Below are 12,056 nucleotides of genomic sequence, written 5' to 3'. Positions count from 1 at the left end.
TATTCTAACTGATGCATTAAACATGCAGAATTAAAACATAAATGTTAGGCAACAGCCCATTTATTTGACACTAAAACAAGAAAACAAGCCCCCTTCGAACCATTCTGGATTTTACCCACGGTTGCGGTCCAATTAACATGCAGATCCTCAGAAAACGAGTTGGCTTTATCTTGAATTGACTGTTCTGGCAAAACCTTAGAAAAATCAGATTTGATGGCTGCTGCATAAGCTTCTGCTACATCTGATATGCATGCTTATCATATTCATATTTAGGATAAATACCATCTTGAAAATATATTAAAAACATATACACGTCTACACATGCATGTCACAAAACTGACTGCAACGGCAAGTATGTAACATTTCGGATTTTCTAAACCGTATTCGTTTACATATAACCCGAACCGGGAATATTTTAGATCATCATCATCATCATCATCATCGTACTCAGTATATCCCACCAATAGCAAAGCTATGTTAGGGTCTAAGGAGGGTAAGATGTAGATAGTCTTACCTCTACCCCATAGGAATAGAGAGATTGCTTCCGATGAGACCCCCGGCTCGATAGTAGTTTTGCATCAAGCCTTGGACATAAAGCACATAGATCATTATAATTAATCAAAAATCAAATAATTATGAATTTTTAAGTTCCTAATGTTCACTATAGGCCCTTCATGTTTTATACAATGCTTATTCCTTAATCATTGCATAAAAGTTCAACAAATGACCAAATACTAAACTTTAGGGACTAAACTTGTTAAATACCAAAATCCAAACCCATTCTGGGCCGGGACGCTGCGCGACCACCAAGGGTGGTGGCCGTCACCCGGCGCTATGGCCATACTGTGCAGATCGTTTTGATTAAACACGTTTACTAGTTCATTTTTGGCTCGAAATCGATAATTTTAGGCATATTAGAGAGAATTAAGGACCAAGAAACAATCCTATAACTGAAACATAAGTATAATCTCGTTTATTATCATCCAAGATCAAATATTTCGATTATATTCAGTGATTTCTTCATAAAAGTATGATTTACTTGCTTAAACGGGCCACAAAGCCTATAATTAGTTCGGTTTAGCTATTCCTATATAAACAAGTCATAACTATCTGCTGTAAAACTTAATCTAACCCTAATAAACCTCCTCAAGCCATCACTAGCCTCTGCCATCTCGTAAACCCTTCGGTTTTTGCATGTTCGTTAAAGATACAAGCCTTGATCGTTGACTTTGCTTGCGTTAGGACCTTTGACTTCCGTTTCTCATCAATCCTTTCACTTTCCGGGTAAGTTGTAAACTGTAAAATCGTTCATGCGTATTCCCTAGTCAATAACCTTCAATCAATTTCAGTGGTTGAAGGGTGTTGACTGGTCAATTGCTTTAAAACCCGATTAAGGGTAAAACAGTCAACAAGTTTGACTTTGCGTTTTCTCATGCTTCTGGTCAGATTCAACGTTAGATCCAGAAGAATTTTATTCTCGTAGAAAAATTTTAAGGCTACTGCCCAAAACCCGACTTCCGACTCGCTGTTCGGATTCTTGTCAGTATCAGCTCGTTTAAATCTTAAATTCAACATAACTAGAGTTCTACTCATCCGTTTGGATTTATTCCAACGCCATTAAGTTCGTTTTTATTTATAGTTTCATATCACAAAGTTTCAGGTTCTAATCAGTTATCTCGTTTGACGCGTATTGGACGACTCGCTTATCCATTGACTCGTTTATTCTTAATTGTACTCACTTGCCTTTAATCTAAGGTGAGTTTTATCATTCCCCTATTTTACTCAATTTTCACAAACGTTTTGGGGACATATGCGTATATCATACTATACATACATATCTATATTTACATACATATAAAAAATAGCAAACGTGTAATTGTGTGTGATTAATCAAATCTACTTGTTATGTGCTTACTTGTTTATGTGCGCATTCGTGCTCGGAGAGGTCCTGCATATCCCCATGTATTGGGTTCTCATTCTATTGACCACCGCCCGATTCGCTTGGCAACGGTCTTATTCTTATTTGTTCATGGTTGATTTACCGGCGCCCGATTCGCTTGACAATGGTTTATTCGTAAACTTACTTGCTTATGGTTTGATTTCATTACTGCATTTATTACGTTTTGCTTATTTATTATATTAACATTATTTTTGGTGTCAAAACTGTAACATCTCGGTTTTTTCGTTTACGTTTAAACCGACCGGGAATAATTTAGATTTTCATTATTAAACAAAAATAATATATTTATGTTTCTAATGTTCAATTTATACCTCTCATACTTTATATAATGTCTAAATCCTTATTTAAAACATAAAAAAGTTCAATAATTGACCAAATATCAAACTACAGGGACTAAAAATGAAAAAAATGAAACTTTCCCCATTGTGGCCCGGAGCGCTGCGCGACGGGACCACGCTAGGTGGCCGCGCGGTGCGACGGGGTATCTGCACAGATTGTTTAAGCCTTAGTTCGTTTTCTAGTTCGTTTAAGGTATAAAATCGTTTATTTTAGGCATGTTAGAGTGAATTAAGGTCCAAGTAAACATCATACAACTAAAATACCATTCCTAATTCGTTTTCCCTTGTCCAAGATCAGATCTTTGTGAATAAATCGAAGATTCTTTCCTTAAATCGCATATACTTGCTTAAACGGGCCAAAAAGCCCATATTTGGTTCGTTTTAGCTATTCTTATATAAACACATCATAATTCCCTGCTGTAAACCTTAACCTAACCCTACTACATCTCCTCCAGCCGTCACCTACCTCTGCTCATTCTCAAACCCTTCGGTTTTTGCATATTCCTTAAAGACACAAGCCTTGACGTTTGACTTTGCTTATACGTTGATCTTTGACTCGTTATATCTCTTGATCCTTTTATTTTCCGGGTAAGTTGTAACTGTAAAATTGTTCATACATATTCCCTAGTCAATAACCTTCAATCAATTTCTGAGATTGAAGGGTATTGACCGGTCAATTGCTTTAAAACCCGACAAAGGGTAAAACAGTCAGCAACTTTGACTTCTCGTTTTCTCATACTTCTGGTCCGATTCAATGTTCGGTCCAGAAGACTTTTCTTTTCGTAACTAAATTTTAAGGGTTTTGCCCAAAACCCGACTCCCGATTCGAAGTTTGGATTCTGGTCAGACTCGACTCGTTTAAACATTAAAATCAACATAACTAGAGTTCTACTCATCCGTTTGGATTGATTCCAGTGGAATTAAGTTCGTTTTTATTTATAGTTTCATATCACAAAGTTTCAGATTCTGATCATTAATCTCGTTGGACGTGTATTAGACGACTCGCTTAAATCATTAGTTCGTTTGTCGAATTTATTAATCACTTGCCTTTCGTCTAAGGTGAGTTTGATCATTCCCCTTTTTATCTACTGTTTTCAAACATTTTGGGGACTTATTCATATTTTCTATCTATATATATACACAAAATCGCAAATATAATCATTGTGTGAATATCAGTTGAATGCTATTTGCTAATTGCTACATATTTAATTGTTTACTTGATAACGTTTCGGAGAGGTCCAACATATCCCCTTGTAGAGGGTTCTCATTAGTATGATCATACAACCGTCTTAGTAACCGGAGCCTGATTCGCTTGGCAAAGGTAAAACGACAACCTTAGTCATTGTAATCAATGCCCGATTCGCTTGGCAATGATTTCATTGGCAGACACGATTTGGTTATATGCATGTTTGTTATGATTCGTTTGATTATTATCACATGGTTGGTTTGCGTATTTATCATTTATCAACTATATATATATATATATGTATATATATATATATATGTATATATATATATATATATGTATATATGTATATATATATATATATATATATATATGCTATTAGTTAATGTTTCAAAATTGGTGATCATCTCACTCAACATGTGTTGTTGACAAACTCCATTTTCTACGCATATGCAGGTTGCGTAGATTGAAGTATGGATATGTAGTCAAGACCATAGGTTATATTGAAGACAAACTTAAATTTAATTAATTGTATCTATTTAATTGAATTGTTTTGTTGTATTTGATTATTGTGTGTACATTTGAATTAAAATAATTAATTAGATATTGTCACATTTTATTTATGATAGTATTTTCGAGCTGTAAGCAATCGGATTACGCCTCGGCATTTCCGCCTTAGGTTGGGGTGTGACAAAAACTTGGTGATAAACTCACTCAACATGTTTGTTGACAAAACTCCATTTTCTACGCATATGCAGGTTGCCTGAGTTGAAGGATAGACACTTAGAAAGACCTTAGGATTATAATGAAGACATACATAGATTTAGACTTGTTGTATTTATTTATTTGAATTGTTTGGTTGTATTTGATTATTGTGTGTATTATTTGAACAAAATAATTAATTAGATATTATCATTTATATTTATGATAGTATCTTCGAGCTGTGAGCAATCGGATCACGCCCCGGGATTTCCGTCTTAGGTTGGGGTGTGACAAAGTATCCAGTCATTGGTTTTACTTTCATTCTCATCGTTTTAGCCTTTTCAACAGAGTCCTTAGGCCATTTAATTTTCACAATATCCTCATTATCAACGGGATCGTGGACTTTGTTTGCATTGTGTATAACTGATTTCCCTAAAAGCAGAAGTTGAGATAATGCAATGAGCACATTTCTCAAAGTCTCTGCATCCAGATAATAAAAATTAATTTACTTTTAATTTTTAATGACTTCATCTTGTAAGATAATTAGAAGAGAGAGAGAGAGACGAATATTCGTACATGAATACCCTCACAATGAAGAGAATCTAGTCTGCCGCCAGTTTCTTGAACAATATCACCGGTTGAAAGTCCTGCTAAGGCATTTGCAAGGCTGCAATGTCATAAATACCCTTAGTAGATGATTATTTTGAGGTTTGAACACGAGAAAAAAATGGATTAAAGTAAGATTAAAAAACAATATTACCCTGAGGCCATTTCTATGGCTTTACTCACACTTGATTTGTGAAAACTCTTAATCTCAACATCAATGGGCATTCTCTATATTATTTCCGATTTCTAATATCAGCATTTGCTGTACCTCTTTAAGCTTTACATCATATGCATACTTTTCTTCTATGAGAGACGATCAAATAGAAAGTCCTTTTATTATGAGAATTGTAAAAACCAATCAGAAAAGAGTAAATGAAAATTAATAATTAAATAAAAAAGACATCATGAACCATGAAACATCTTTTTATTAATGACCCAAATCTTGGATCCTTGACAATCAGTGTCATTACAACAACACAGGGTCCACGATATCTAATTTCCAACATGATAGCACAATCTTTTCTTACTTATATAACAACATTCTGGATATGAGAAACAATATTAAGCAACATCGTCGATTTCCGCTCATCCAGTTTTTTTAAAATGATAAATCTGTAAGTTTTCAACATCAAGTTTTTTGAAATTACTATACTTCCTTGCCACAAAGAACTTGCCCCGGTTATAAGCCTTGTATTTGGCTGGATTTTGCTCATTTGTCAACTCTGCTAGCGGCTCCACCATCGTATAGTGTGCAGGATTCATAAAAAAAGGGATTGAAAACCTTTCTTTGGTGGAGTTCACTCTCACCCTATGCTCAACACTCTCATATGCATCATTGCTCCATACCTGCAAAATAAGAATCACAAATCTTTAATGTTAACCCACAAAATATTAAAAGACTTAGAATATTAATTAAATAAAAAAATAAATAAAATGTAACAAGAATCTTTATCTATACTTTCTAATAATAATCTACAATGTTTTATATATCTTATTATTTGTGTTATTAAACAATTTTTTATTAGTTTTCATTTTTTTCATTCTAACATATTTATGTAAAATAATCCATTAAATTGGTTATTATAATATAAATCATAAGGTATGTTATTAAAATAATATTAAATTCATTTTTTTTATTATATTTTTTTAACCACTCGTGTATCACATGGGTTCTAGTATAGTAACTATAATAAATACTTAACTTGTATAAAAGATAACTATTTTCGGAGTACTAAATTTGTATATCTTATTTATGATTAAAGCTTCCAAAAGTTAGACTAGTGAATATCACAAATATTTGATTTCAAATCCTAGTATTTTATGGTTTATGATAAATAATATAAACTAACCAATACAACATCAAATGTAGCATATAAAGAAAATTTTTACTAATTTTTGATTTATTACACAGTGTCTACATTTTTACTTTTGTAATAATAATATAAAATGTACAACTTGTTAATAATATATGATAAATTTGGTTTCTATTATATTATCTTTACTAGGATAATAACCCGTGTTACATACGGGTAGAAACATTTCAATAAACAATATAAAATATAAACTACTCATTCAGTCAACACAAATATTTGACATAAGTTTTTTACCCTCAGATGTTACAAAAGATGTTAAACTATGTGTATAATATAAAAAGAAAATACTTTATAAATAAATAATGCAATAAATAAGAAATAATATAACATAAATGAACCATTAGACCTAAAAAAAATAAAAAACACATATTAGTAAAAGATTTTGTAATATTAATTGAAAACTAGGTTTACAAATACATACCAGCTTTAAACTGTATCACATTAAGTTTCCAAAAATATCTTTGTAAACAGCTTTATTTAATTTTTTTTTAAATGTTCCTAATTGTTCTAAAGAACGTTTTTTTTCTTTTTTCTTTTAGGATGTTTTTCATAAATAATTTTCAGATATATCTATATTTTTATAGCATTTTTCATGTCATTTCTTAATAAATAAATAAATAAAACTTAAAGAACATTCGGTTTGATCACCATTCACTGGCTCTTCTTCTTTCCTCAAGAGTAAATTAAATCATTGACAATATGGTTATTAATTGGAATAAATAGACTTAATCATGAAGCTAATTGCATTAATTTGAATAAATAGATTTAAATGAAACAGAAACTTAAAAAGAAAGACATACATTTGACAAGGTGGTTATTAGTTGGAATAAATAGACTTAATCATAGAGTTAATTGCATTAATTTGAATAAATAGATTTAATTGTAGAATTAATTGAATTAAATTGGAATGCTGATTTTAATTTAGTGGATTAAAAATAATTATGAATATGTGGAAATTATTGATATGGAAATGTGATTACATAGAATTCTATGTGGATAGGCTAGAATAAGGACATGTGAAGCGAATCATTTTGCTTTAATATATTAGTAAGATGTTTAGTATTTTCTATTAATTTTATTGTTTATATGTAATATTTTCCTTAAACCCGTGCAGTACATTAACCAAAACAACCACAAATATAGTAATAACTTATTAGTGTATTGGTTAAATTTATTGTTTTTTGTATTTTGCTTAATTATTAAATATTATTTTTTTCATCGGTTACCTATGTAGTAAACGAGGCTCAAGCTAGTAAATAAATAATTTTTTAGTAATGCAAACTATTTTATAGACTTAGTCTAATCTTTAGGCTATAGGTAACTAGAGATTGGATCTGGTAGAAATCATGTTTTTTATAAAGTATAGGTAAGTATAGGGTATCATGTTTCTGTGTAACAAATGCTTCAATAATAATTAATGATTCCCCACTTTCATCTTATATGATCTTTATAATCAATCATCTTGATACATTGTTACCTGAATAACGTCCCCGACATTGATAATAAAAGCATTTGGTGTAGGCTTGACAAAGATCCACTTTCTATCGGATTTCCGTTTAACTTCTAAACCGCCTACATCGTCTTGAGCCAAGATGGTTAGAGCACCGCCGTCCTTGTGTCGACCAACACCAAGGGCTAAGTCAGGTGCGAGGCAAGGTGGGTAGTGGCTGAGCCGAGCGTAAGAGCCATGGTCCTTGAAAAAAGGCTCGAACCGGTCCTCAGGGAGGTTCAAGCTCAAAGAGATCAATGCCAATAATTTGTACGATAGTTTTTGCACATGTTTAGCATACTCTTCACAAACCTCCCTTTTGTTAAACAATAAAACACTCAAGTTAATGATTACAAGTTTTCAACTCACAATACATTGTTAATAAAACTTTGCAAATCAGATTTTAAGAGTATTCACAACCCTTCCCTTATATGTTAGTAGGGTTTTAATAATTTAGGGTATGACTGTGAGTAGAGAAGAATAAAAAATGTTAGTGTTTATCTATGTATTTGAAAAGTTCCTATTCCACTCTATTAATTTTTTAATAATTTCTGAAAGTGATTATAAGTATAGGAGAAAAAATGTAATGATAAATATATAAAAAAGTACTATTTAATTAAAAATAATATAAAAAAAGTAATGATTTATAGTGTAATTATATAAATAGGGACATGAAAAGGTTGTGAATGGTCTATATAACAAAACCTACAGTCTCGTACAATTAGTCACAGACCTATCAAAGTTATGGTTATAAAATGTCACATTGTGTCAAATTATTAGATTATAAAATTCTAGTTAACAAAAATCAAGTTGTTTGAAAAATCGTTTTGAGATAACTTTTACATCAATTCATCTATATCAGCATTTTGATCAAAAGCTCCAAAACATTAGTTTGAAATTTGAAGAACACTTAATGAAGTTAAGTTTTTTTTATAGCGGGTGTCCAATGAAAACATATTGTGTGAAAGGTGGGACCACTAACAACAATTTTCCGACATGAGATTGTTATCATCTAACCTAAAAAAGATGGGATTAACAAAATCCAATGGAGACTCACTTGTGGTCTGGGAGGGCTTAGGTTATTCAATGGAGACTCAAGCTCGAATCTCACTTGTGTCACTTTGGGTGAATATTGGCAGTAAAGAGACTTGAGCTAGGCCTTACGCAAAGCTTGTCAGTTTGAACCCCGAGCCACCCGGGTTTTCATCCCACCGTGTATTACACCAGAGAGTTCTGCTCTTGTGGTGGCACAACGACTATCAAGTGGCAACCGGCGGTATGGTTTTCCGGGGGAACACCTAAGCCAAACTCTGAAAGACAGCGAGACAACATAGTCTGGCCAGAGGGGGGCAACGGGGCTCTCCTTTTTTTCTTTTCTTATCTTTTTTCATTGTTCCTTACAATTATCTATGTGAAATAAGCAACGAGTCCCTAAATGCGGGGAAAGGAAAGTGAGCCCCTAAATTTCGTCCCAATTTTGAGAATTATAACGAAGTGTAGAAATGGAATGTAGTGTCACATTAAATGAAAATCTTATATTGTTTCTTCAATTATAAAGATATAGATTATATGGGAAATGAGATGTGGATTCTTGTAGTTTATAGAATCAGGCTAAGTATAAAATGAAAACATACTTGACTTGGGAAAAAACTCTAGAAACTCATTCTCAACCATATGTTTTTAATTAATGTTTAAATCTTGTGGTCCACAATTAAAGTGAATAAAAAATGTAAATATAAATATAATTTTCTCTCTCTCCTGAAAACACATATAAAAATTAGTAAAAATGTTAAAAAATAGCAAAACATTTTTTTTTTGATGTTTCGATATTTTGTATTAAATGTTACAACATATATTACATGTAACAAAAAAAAACGATGTTACATAGGGTCTTCACAACTCAAATGGGTTTTCATTTTAACCTTATCCTATAGAATTATGCATATGTATGCTATAAAAAGTCATATCTATAAAACGTCGCCTCATGTCAAATTATATTCTAAATAATAAAATTGTGTTAATTTATCATTACAATTATCTATGTATAATAACATTGAGTATTTTTACATGTACACTACCAATGACGAATTTAAAAGAAAAACTCAGAGGTATCTTATTATATAAAGAAAGGATTTTGTACTTTTGTTATATTAAATGACGGAACTTAAAGTTTTGGGGTATACAATACATAAAATTGCACTTTGCCAAGAAAGTTGAAGATATCCCGGACACCCCCTGGCTCAGACATAAATCCACCATTGTACACGACCCACATTTCATATTGACCGTCTAACTTATGAAGAATATTCAACTGTCATATATGGCGATTACAATCATATCATATGATAGCATAACAGTTTTCACATATCATACGTGCTCGTATTCACACATCATACAAGTCCATATAGCATTTTCCACATATCATGTAAGCTCGTATAAAAACCGTATTTTATTTTTATATAGGTCCATACAACAATTTTTTTTTCAGCATTATACGGTTGTTAGAGGTATTAAAATAACCGGTCCATAACCGGTTAACCGGAAACTGAACTGAACCAATTCGTTTCTACAACCGGTTTCTGCCAAACCGAATCAAACTGCCGGTTCATATAGCAGTTTGGTTATTTCACAATCAAACCGATTTTTTTTTTTTGTCTTTTAAAACCCAACGGGTTCAGATCAGTTTGATTAGTTCTATGTTTAAACCGGTTTTGAACATGCAAAACCCAAACTGGTTTGGTTTGGAAAAAAAGGTTTTGTACACCCCTACACACCTCTACATGTTGTATAAGGTTAAACAATCTACCTATACTAATAAAAGAAAATAATCTGGACACATGGCATTATGAGGTTAATCTTCACTATCAAATTTCCGCCTAAATCAATTCTCTTCTATTGATGGAAAACAAAAAAATATCTTTGTTCTAATATCTTTGTTGTGAACAGTATTGATTATAAATTTAACATACCGTATTACTTGGTCAATCTCTATCAATTGAATTACTCATGCGATAAATTATATTGTAAACATACATAATATAAAATAATATTAATTTAATATATATAATAATTACGTGTCATAAATATATTTTCTTTAAAATTAAAATGTATATAAAAGAATTTGTGTTTAAAGAATACATTAACATTTAATTTTTGAGATATCTTCATATTGAAGAAAACTATAATAATTTTTGTTTACTTTTTACAAATATCCAATGTTTAATAAGTTTTAAAAATCAAAAACAAATTTTCTATTTTTTATATTTAGTATAAGACTATTGTGACAGTTGAACAACAGTGTGTTTATAAGGATAACATGAAAACTGTTCAAAAAGAAAAATCTGGTATCTTTTTGTGTTTATGATTTAGGGTTTAGGGTATGGAGTGAAAAACATTTTTGTGAAAGTCTTTAATTATCCTTCAGATCTAAAGGCCTAATTGTTTTAAATGTTGCTTCCAGTGGTATTGCTTTTCAGATTAATTATCTTTTATTTTATTTCTATTAATTTATTTATTAAATTATCCGTTGTAATTTATACATTAACTTATTCTGTGTAATGCACGGGGGTATGTATAATATATGCAAAATGTTGTATGACTCGTATAAGCTGTTAGTGTTGGTGGAACCAAGGGAGGGTCATGAGGGTCCACTGACCCTCCAGTCACCGAAAATTATTAAAAAATTATATATAAAAATCGAATACTTTTAAGAAAAACATGAGTTGGACCGTAGTCGAAGTAGAAATAAGCTTAACCTTGCGATTAGAGAACTTATAGAATATTGATCTCTAATAGCATGACCCTCTTACCAAAGAGTTCTTCTGGTTCCTAAACTGAATACTAGTCATATTAAAAAGTACCTTAATTCTGGAGGATATTGAGGCCATGGGTTATCATACTCTGCGGTCTCTTCATCATCGGGCTCGCAAGATGCCGGCATAACCGCAGGAGCATTCACCGTGAAATCAAACACTTCTTTCCAATCTCTTACATTCTTAGTATGCTCAGTATCAGAATAACCAAACGGATTCCTCTCACTTCTTTTCACCTTCCTCTTCTCCTCCGTTGACTGATCAAAAAACCTCTTAGCAGCCAACTGTATCTTTTCGCGGCTCTCGATTGGAACCCCGTGGTTGATCACTTGAAAGAACCCCCAGTTTTTGCATGCATCACGGATTTGATCAACCAGATTGTGTATTGCTGCGGTGTTTGTGTTTGGAGATGAGGTTATGTAAGGTGAGAGGTCGATTTTTGGGATACCATCGGCTTCGATTACAGCAGGTTTCGGGCGGTGTTCGGTGTCTTGGATGAAGGCTGGATCAAAGTCTCCCATGGCTGCTGGTTGATGATAAGTTGTAGTAGGGAATTTGTGAGTTAAAAGGTTGTAGTGAAGTGGATTTGT

General features: G+C 32.1%; 1 protein-coding gene across 1 annotated transcript; it reads right to left on the bottom strand.

The window, feature by feature from the left end:
- Window positions 1-5,218: 5,218 nt before the first annotated feature.
- Window positions 5,219-12,041, bottom strand: LOC143589111 (protein LATERAL BRANCHING OXIDOREDUCTASE 1-like). The gene is made up of 3 exons (XM_077069959.1): window positions 11,515-12,041; window positions 7,643-7,970; window positions 5,219-5,638 (listed from the first exon to the last, which is right to left on the bottom strand). Exons 1-3 carry the CDS (start codon window positions 11,985-11,987, stop codon window positions 5,378-5,380), a joined length of 1,062 nt encoding a protein of 353 aa, XP_076926074.1. The 5' UTR covers window positions 11,988-12,041; the 3' UTR covers window positions 5,219-5,377.
- Between the last annotated feature and the right edge of the window lie 15 nt (window positions 12,042-12,056).

The sequence above is a fragment of the Bidens hawaiensis genome, unplaced genomic scaffold (genome assembly GCF_021521415.1).
Source record: "Bidens hawaiensis isolate Kalapana, Puna unplaced genomic scaffold, B.hawaiensis_p1.1 tig00037226_1, whole genome shotgun sequence".
Lineage (NCBI taxonomy): Eukaryota > Viridiplantae > Streptophyta > Magnoliopsida > Asterales > Asteraceae > Bidens > Bidens hawaiensis.
Note: the sequence above shows the minus strand (reverse complement) of the source record. Positions and strands in the feature narration are given on the sequence as shown.

What these genes read in the sequence shown, in the direction of transcription:
- LOC143589111 (XM_077069959.1), bottom strand. Translation starts at nt 11,987, where the DNA reads ATGGGAGACTTTGATCCAGCCTTCATCCAAGACACCGAACACCGCCCG. An exon ending in CAATATCCTCCAGAATTAAG is followed by an intron (nt 7,971 to 11,514) that starts GTACTTTTTAAT and finishes GTTTAACAAAAG; the next exon opens with GGAGGTTTGTGAAGAGTATG. An exon ending in ATGTCGGGGACGTTATTCAG is followed by an intron (nt 5,639 to 7,642) that starts GTAACAATGTAT and finishes CTTATTTTGCAG; the next exon opens with GTATGGAGCAATGATGCATA.